The 10,000-nt window shown below is 31.5% G+C and overlaps 1 protein-coding gene across 4 annotated transcripts in view; it reads right to left on the bottom strand.

Moving 5' to 3' along the window:
* The window catches only part of LOC145297780 (uncharacterized), an 84,299-nt gene that overhangs the window by 6,146 nt on the left and 68,153 nt on the right, over positions 1–10,000 (bottom strand). For 2 of the 4 annotated variants that reach the window (XM_080144038.1, XM_080144035.1), the window contains exon 1: positions 3,848–4,449. The exons of the other annotated variants lie outside the window; for them this stretch is intronic. Coding sequence is in view for 1 of the 2 variants with exons in the window: in XM_080144035.1 (XP_080000161.1) it covers positions 3,848–3,874 (27 nt within the window). In the remaining variant the exon portion in view is untranslated. Of the gene's footprint in view, positions 1–3,847; positions 4,450–10,000 lie in introns of those variants that run through there. 4 annotated transcript variants of the gene reach the window in all.

Genomic DNA, 10,000 nt, shown 5'->3' with positions numbered 1-10,000 from the left:
AGAATAATCGACATATATATATTCATAACTTTGTACCTAGTTTAACTTACGTATTAATTAATTCCTGTTGAAATAAATACTGAAATTCGAGGCATAAAATATATAAAATATTATATCTCCTCATCACGTGGATATATGAAATTATATATATATATATATATATATATATATATATATATATATATATATATATATATATATATATATATACTAGCTGTATATACTCGGTAAACATATTACCGGGCGGAGTATTTAGTCACATACTATTTAAGGTACACCAAATATTCTAACTTGTAACAACTAGTGGCCAAATATTGGATTTAGGGAAGCATAAAACACATCCATCTTAGTCTATGAAAATCAAACGCAAAGTAACGTAAAAGGGAAATAACTCTCATAGCTTAAATAAATAAGCTCGTGGATTAGTGGGGGATGCCCCTTTTCTCTACCCTGCAACCTCTCTCCCACAGAAGAGACGTTGCGAGCCTATCCTTGTTTTATCGTTATTTTCATGGAAGGTGCTCGTCTGAGCTCCAATCTCTGCCCCCCCCCTTCGCCAATCTTTCACGAATAACACTCATCTAGCTGAATCCACTGTCAAAAATTTCCTCCACTCTTTATCGGTGCCTAAATCAAAACGTGGATTCAATGAACAAAGCTTCTTTCTTAGAACTGCACGCCTGTGGAACTCTGTTCCGTCTACCTGCTTCCCACCTGACTACAACTTGGATGTCTTCAAGTCCAACGTTAAGAAATTCCTAATGAACCGCCCCCTTAAGTAAACACTTCATCAAATCTTCACACTAACGTACTGTACTTGCAATAACCCTTATCCCAGAGTGGCTTCCGGGTCTTGATAATTGGTGACCACCGTGTAAAAAAAAACAAACTTAGTTCCGGTTTTAGACGCAATTATTGTCAGCTTGATCGGAAATGAATCAAATTAAATTAAATGAACTTGAAATAATATTAATAAATAAAGCAATGAAAACGATTCTATTGCAACAAATAATTAATACCATGCAAGATACACTAAATATCCTAACTTGTTACGAAACGTGATCACATGTTGGATTTAGGCAAGCATAAAACACATCCACCTTCGTTTATGAAAATCAAATGTAAAATAACTCTCATAGCTTAAATAAATAACTTTGCTTTCGGTTTTAAACGCATCTGTTGTCAACTAATAATAATAATAATAATAATAATAATAATATATATATATATATATATATATATATATATATATATATATATATATATATATGCCCATTACACCTGTTGACCCTTCTTTGTAGCGAATTTTGGAAAGTGAAAGTAAAAGTTTGGGCAAAAAAACAGTATTGTATCATCGGGCAAACAGACAGACAGACAGACAGACAGACAGACACGTCACAGATATGATATAGATTAACACTGTGACCTAGTTACCGGTGTAGCTATCGAATGGATTAATGACGTTTGCCTCCACTCTCACTATCAAGGCACGTTGATTTGCTAAATAGCATCTCTTTAATTCAATTTTTATCATTTCTCCTTTTTAATCTTGTTTGTTTTTGTTTTTTTTACAATTCAATAATTGGTTAGTGGCTTATTATTAAAGGTTTCTATAGGTACAACCTGTCATCGTAACAGCTGAAGACTGAACAGCTGGCTCAGGTGATTAGTATATATATATATATATATATATATATATATATATATATATATATATATATATATATATATATATATATATTTATTAATATATTTTTTTTTTCATGTTTGAGTGATCCGTCCGTGATTTTTCATTTTAATATACTTTCATAGAAATTTTTCTGTCATGTCAAAAAAACTATTTTCTTTACGTCACAAGTGTCACGCTCATACACTAATATAACATACTGACCCAACGGGTCACGGGTAGTCTAGTATATATATATATATATATATATATATATATATATATATATATATATATATATATATATATATATATAAATGTTTGCAGGTACAGAATTTATATAAAGTTTTAAATAAAATAGGCGGAATTTTCTCTAGAGCTCTTTCGGCTATCATATCATCAGGAGGAAATCGATAACGTAAAAATAATATGTCGAAAGTTTAAAGAGTTCTAATGGGAAACTATTGAATGTGCCAAAAGTACGGGAACAACTAAAATTAAGGTTATTAACGTTTAAAAACGATTAAAATATTGGCACAAGGGGGGGGGAGCGGGAGAAAAGATTCAAAGTTCCGCAAAGAGAAACAATGCGTTTGCTGTTTCTTTTTGCCGGCACAAAGAAGGTTTACGCACCGCGATAGAGACGGACTCCAAAATCTTTAAATGGTTTCTGGAGTCCGCTCTATGTAGCACCTCGAACCAATCTATTTTATATTTATCGGCACAGCACGGGTTGTCAACCAAATGTTTGCCAATAGCAGAGTCCAAGGCTGCAGAAGGAGGGAGACTACCACACCCCACCCTCCCTTGTCTGATCTTCGATGGAACATGCTGGTTTATACGAGTCAAAGGATACAAGGATGTTCGCCCAACATAACCAGCATCGCACTGGCATTTGAATTGATACACAATATTGTTATTTGGGATGTAAGACAAACCATCCTTGCGAAAAGAAGGAAATGCAGGTCTCGTAGTATATACCAAACGCAAGGACACAGAATAAAAGCAGTCGTAAATGCTTCTGCGAATCTGTTTGGAAAGTCTGTTACTCTTTTCCCTAATCCACGGTAATTTTAAATAAACTGGGCATTTCAAAGATCCAAACTTTTTAGGGGATTTAAAATCCGCAACCTTTTTGAAAATACAGTCATCAATAAGGTGAACAGGATAACCATTATCTACAAGAGAGTTTTGGAATTGATTATTTACTAACACTTGTTTTATATTTTTTAATTCATTAAAGAATATTTTTTTTGTTTGAGGAAATCACCTTTGCACGATGTATAAGATTCCTTATTATATTCGTTTTATAACGGAATGGACATTCACTTTTAAAATTTTTAATACAGGAATTAACGGATATAGGTTTTTTTAAAAACGGAGGTGATAAATTCATCGCTATAAGAGTCAATCAGAACGTCTAAAAACGAGATTTTATTAGTAGTACTTAGTTCGTATGTGAAGTTAAGAACGGAATTATTCTTAAATATACCCTTTAAATATTCTATTTTCTCTGTGTTATTGGCAAGAATTAATATATCATCCACATATCGAACATAAATAGAAGGCTTCTCTATTAAATTAAATACTTTGTTTTCTAGATTAGCCATATAAAAGTTACTAAATGTTGGTCCCAATACCGAACCCATAGCTACGCCATCCAACTGTGTGTGTATATTTCTCAGATGATCATAAAATGGAACTTTAGTTGTACAAGCTGTCTGAAGGTAGTGGCTCTCTCAGACGAAATGCATCACACATTGGTGCTTTTTGTTCTTTTAGTTCCCTTTGCAGAACTTAATTATGTTCTGCAAAACCAAAAACAAACACAACAACCCACCCTTTCTCCTATTTTCTGTCTATCCACCCCTAACTGGTCTGCCAACATAAAATGTATTAAATATTAATACTGTGACTGTTTCGCTCTTAATTAACCCCAAAAAGTGTTGATATGTATCAATAACTTCTTTAGGATTGCTGAACTCATTTTAATTACTATTGGGACCAACATTTAGTAACTTTTATATGGCTAATGTTCTGCATGTAATAGAAAATTAATACGCTGGAAGATTGAACATATAAAAACAAGGAATTAACGAAATGCAATTAACTAACGAAACACAAGGAAATAACGAAGCGACAATAAAATCATTCAATAAAATAAATAAATAAATGATTGACCTGTTTCACCCGTTCAACTTTATTCATAGGATCCGAGTACGAAACCAATAATCCGTGAAGACGTAAAATTCCCCAGGATGCTCGTATTTTCTTTGTGTATGTTTTTTTAATGTTTGGTACGTTTGTTGTTTTTTATTTCTTTATAGTTTAAAAAAATATTTTAAAGATAGTTTTTTTTTTTTAATTATTAAATATTTTGTAAAGTTTTTTCAGTATTTTTTTCTATTTTAATTTTTTAAATATTTTTTTAGTTTCTTAACATCTTTTTACATTTTAAATATTATTTTTTTAAATTATTTAAAATATTTCTTTAGATTTTTTAAATATTTGTGAAGTGTTTTTATTATTCTAACTTCGTATATTATAATAATCTTTAGAAAACTATTGATTCCACTTTTAATCTCAATGATTTTCTATATAAATTATCAACGAAGACAAATTTTAATTGAAACGATCCGTGTACTTTGTTGAATGCTATCAAGTGTTTGCAACATTACTGTCGCGTAGGCAATCGAGTTTCAATCCTGGCTTGAGGTAGTTGCTAGTCTAGCCGCACTGAAGAGCTGTCATACAGCGAAACGGAAACGGTTTGTCTGTTGATGACTATCTATCTATCTATCTATCTATCTATCTATCTATCTATATATATATATATATATATATATATATATATATATATATATATATAGAGAGAGAGAGAGAGAGAGAGTGAGACAGAGACAGAGACAGAGACAGAGACAGAGAGAGAGGAGCGAGGAAAAGAGAGTGGGAGGGAGAGAGATAGAAGAGGCGGTGGGAGAAATATATATATATATATATATATATATATATATATATATATATATATATATATGAGGGCGAGACAGAGAGAGGGAGGGGTTAGGGAGAAACAAGAGAGAGAAGAGGAAGAGGGGGAGGAAGAGAGAAGGAGAGAGATAGGTGGTGGGAGAAGTATATATATATATATATATATATATATATATATATATATATATATATATATATATATATATATGAGAGAGAGACAGAGAGACAGAGAGACAGAGAGAGAGAAAGAGAGAGAGAGAAGCGGGAGGGAGAGAGATGGAGAGCGAAGGGTGGGTGAGAGAATGTTAGCTATTCCGAGAAATGCAGTCGTTTGTAGCGATGCAAATATTTTTTTGGTGGTATTCCAATTTCCTTCGAATAACTCTCTCAAGATTACCGAAGATTGATCCAAGAGCTCCGATTACTACTGGCACCACTGTTGTCGTTTTGTCGCCGAGTCTGGCTTATTCTTCTCTGAAAATTGAATTCTGAATTTGTCGTGTCGTCTGGTTAGGCGCAGATCATAGCCCAGGACAGTCAGTTTTGTTCGTTGCTATCTGACGATTTGGCACCGGTCTTCGAGCTGCAAGGACACTGCGTCCGCGTTTTACAACCAGCGCCTCATATTTCCCCAAATGGTCACTTATCTAAGTATATAGACATGTCGAAAAAATTATTTTGCTCCCCAGTCGAGAACAGATCTGGCCTTAAGTCTCAGCCAGTGTCCTTTGAGGATTTGTAAAGTTCTTTGTTTTGTTTTGCTAATTAGTATTATTATCGATAGTAGTAGTAGTAGTAGTAGTAGTAGTAGTAGTAGTAGTAGTAGTTGTTTGTTTGTTTGTTTGTTTGTTTGTTTTCTTGATTATGTTTTTGTTTTGTTTTAATTTCCGGCTTTGATAGATTGCGTCAATCACTACACGAATCCGATGGTTTGTTATATACTACGAAAACGCTCATCCTTTATACTCCTACAAAGAACGGAGCTGTTCGCGTTAATCACGTGACGCGCAAAGAAACGTTCACGATTCTTATTGGTTGGAATCTGGTCGACGATTATGATTGGCTAATAAAGAAAGGCGCAAGAAACGTTTTCGCGTCATCTCGTTTGCTTTTCATTCTCTTGTTTTGTTCTCGTTTTTATTTACCGCTTTCATTTTAACAACACTCTTTCTGGTTTTCGTTTTTTTTTTTTTAATTTTATTTATTTATTTTTTTTTAGACCTAATTTCCTCTACGGTTCGATTTCTTTCTTTATCTAGACCAGAGGTACAGATTGTGTGCGTGTTTCCTTTTTTTTTTTTTTTTCAGTCAGTTTTAATGTCGTCTGCTTTTATTGCAACGGGAATGGCGACCAGTGTTTTTTAGTTACATAGATAACAAAAGAGAACAGACATAAAAAAATATATAGGTGTAACATTTTTTTATGCTTCGAAATTTTTATTTATTTATTTATTTATTTATTTTTAGATAAGGGTTGGAAATTTCTGTCGTTTTGATTATTCGAACTACTGTTCACGTATTGGGTGTTATTCTCATAAATTTCGAATTAATCAAGTAATTTTTTTTTTTTTAAATAGGCAAATTCATCTATATAATTATCTTAATATTTACAGACACTAGTGTTTCATCCTTTCAGGACTCATCATTGCAGGGTGTCATCCTTTCAGAAATCGTCAGTGTAGGGAGTTACGATTACAGACGTTCCACATATGTACAGTTCTAGGAAAGAAACTCTGCTCAAAGAATTTTCGTTTGGTTTTGCACAGAAATAGAGAGTAAGGAAAGTTGTTGGTGGTTGTTGCAAACTTTTTACGGGGAGGGGCCATAGATTGGAGCTCAGTCGAGCACTTACCATAAAATATTTCATCTTAGAGTAAAAATAGCAGCTACTTTACCAGTTTATATATATATATATATATATATATATATATATATATATATATATATATAATATAATATAATATAATATGAGCAAACAGTTAATGAAATATGTTAAAAAACACTTTGAAATGAGTTAAAAACATATTTAATCTGAAAAGGAATGAGTTAAAAACATATTATAAGCTCTATTTCCTATTTGGTATTATCGAGCTTTTATATCTGGCTGAGATAATTTTATAAATATTAATTCTTTAATATTTATAATTTACTTTAATTTTACCATCTTAGATCATTTTGGTAAATTCAAGTGTAATTTTCATTTTATATATATATATATATATATATATATATATATATATATATATATATATATATATATATATATATATATATATAATCCGAAGTGTTTGGATTCAAAACTGCCGGCGGAGTTTGGTGGAGTCTGTAAAGGTCTACTCTATCAACAACGATTTACAAAAAACGCAATCATTTAACCCGTCTTGCGCCGTTGTGCGACCTTGCATCTCAGAGGAAAAGCAGTTTGTAAAAAAATATTTATTTAAATATAGTTTCCGTGTGCACTACGTTGGGAAGACATCGCAAATATTGGATTTTCCTTTAAAACAACACCTACCATCAAAGATTCGTTATGCACATTTTTCACCTTCTGACGTTCTGAATAATACATATAGGTCTTCAATCTGCGAAAACCTTATAAATAACAGTGCCTGTGCCACGAATTTTAGTGTCGACATGTTCACGATCCTAAGCAGGTCGCACTCGCATTTCCATTTAAAATCCTAGAAACCATTTTTATTAAGTCCTTGAGGCTTTCTCTTTGTAAACTAAAAGAAAATCTTTTAGGACTTAATGTGATTTCTATGTGATTCTTTCCCAGTTTATTCTTTTTTTAGTTAAACTCTTTTCGTCCCTCGCTATATTCATGACAATTTTTTTAATCATAATTTTTCCTTAATTTGGTTCTCCCCCCCCTCTCTCTCTCTCTATCTCTTTCCGTATATATGTATATATACACATAAATATTATACACACACACACACACACACACACACACATATATATATATATATATATATATATATATATATATATATATAAACAAATGATTAATAAAATATGTTAAAAGACATCTTGAAAAAGAGTTAAAAACATATTTAATTTTAAAAAAGGAAGCACAAGATAAGTGGATAGTCCTTAATCCGCGGAGTTTCGAAGAAATGCTCTCCTTCTCATCAGAGGGCAGGAATTAGCAAAATGCAGGATCGGATTTTGCATGTAAAAGTATTTAATGAAACTACAAGTAAGTCAAAGATCTTACTTGGTTAAAAAAAAAAAGGGTGAGGTAAGGGGAACAGAAGGCAAAAGAAAAATAATAAAAAGATTTCACATGAATGGATAGTCCGGTGAAGGGTAAAAATCCAAAAATGGTAAAATCCAAAACGGTCGAATTTAAATTTAAATTTTAAGTTTACCATTTTGATTACCTTAGTAAACTTATTGTAACTTTTATTATATATATATATATATATATATATATATATATATATATATATATATATATATATATATATATTATCTTGGATCACAGTTGCCTTCCTAGGGAAGCAAATAACTTTATAATACTACAAACCAATACAAGAAAACACACACACTCCCCCCTACACACACCCTGCCCTATGCACCCAGTTGATAAGTACCAACGGGCCCCTCACCTCCACTCAAGTAAGAGTAAAAAAGGAAACAATGAGAAAAAACAAAGAAAGATAAGTAGAAACTCAAACAGAGATAGACAGAGAGAGAGAGAGAGAGAGAGAGAGAGAGAGAGAGAGGGGGGGGGGGAGAGAGAGAGAGAGAGAAACATAAGACAGCAGTGACCACAGTCCACCTCAACAAATCAGTCATAAAAATTGAACATACAGATGAAAAGTAGAATCATTTACACATATTTCCACCGCTCGGAAACACCGATTCCGATTCCGATTATTTCTAAATCTCTATATATTTAACTATAAAGTTGCTTTTTTTAAGCATTATCGTAAAAACACATGTTAAAATGTGCCGATATTTTCTAAAACGTAAGGATACACTTGTCAGGGATGATATATCGATTTTGGTTTTACTAATAGTTTAAAATCAACAGATATTCACTATTTTAGTATTATTATCAGCGGTAGAATATTTTTCTTTAAAGAAAATCAAATAACAAAAAGCCAATTAAAAGAATCGTTGTTGGCATCGGAAAATAGACACAAATTTTTCAGATTCCGATACCGATTCCAATACACCCAACATTTCCGACTTTTTTTTATTCCCGATTCCGATTAATCGACCCAACACTAATATATATATATATATATATATATATATATATATATATATATATATATATATATATATATATACACACATATATATATATATATATATATATATATATATATATATATATATATATATATATATATATATATGCACGTTTCATTAAATAGCACAAACTACTCTTGCTTATTTTTCTTGTAACCCTCATTTTCTCTTTGTCGGACTATTTTCTGAACGGTTTTTTTTTTCAAGTGAAAAAAGAAATTTCCCGTAATCGCGAACGTTTTCGACTTCCATTGGTCATCTTCAGGCGAGTAGTAAAAAATAAGAAATAAAAAATGAAATTGAAAAATGAAAATAGCGAGATGAAATGAAAAGACGATTATTCGGGGAAGACAGGAGATGCTGGTTCGAGTCATGCCAATGTACGAATTATTTTTTGAGACACATTCTCCTATGGGACATTTAAAGACGTGCACGGCATTTCTAGTTTTCAGCATACTGCCATCGGATGTAGGGTTATTATTTATTAGTAATTGGCTAGTTTTAATTTTTTTGTAATAAATAATAAATCTTATTTTAGAGTTTTTTCCGTGTATATATATATATATATATATATATATATATATATATATATATATATATATATATATATTATTGCACCATATTATTTGCAATATAATAAGTAATTTGCTGCAATTTTATTTTTAAATTACTTTGTCCGGATCAGAAATTGTTAATCAATCACATAGAAATAAAAGTCAGTAAGATAGTGGGAAGTAACGGTGGTCAAGTGGTTAACGACACAGACTAACGACCTTGGTGTGCCAAGTTCGAATCCAGTTTGTTCCATAGATCAAACAAAAATATTTAGGATGCTGGTAACCTTCACGCGATCCCTGTCGTAAATATATGATGTCTATCTAGAAATCATTCTGACTAGAACTATAATAAAAGACAGTTAGACTTATTTCAAATTAAAGAAAAAAATAGGAATGATCTACCGTAAGTTTACATTTGTCATACACTGTTTTTGGCAATATAATTATGTTCTTGGTTGCGCTTTTTTTTTAATATTTAGTCCGGCACAGTTAATTGCTGGCATTACACATTATTTCTCTTAAT

Source organism: Euprymna scolopes, chromosome 18 (assembly GCF_053919585.1).
Source record: "Euprymna scolopes isolate OS-2025 chromosome 18, ASM5391958v1, whole genome shotgun sequence".
NCBI lineage: Eukaryota > Metazoa > Mollusca > Cephalopoda > Sepiida > Sepiolidae > Euprymna > Euprymna scolopes.
This window is presented reverse-complemented; position numbering and strand designations above follow the sequence as displayed.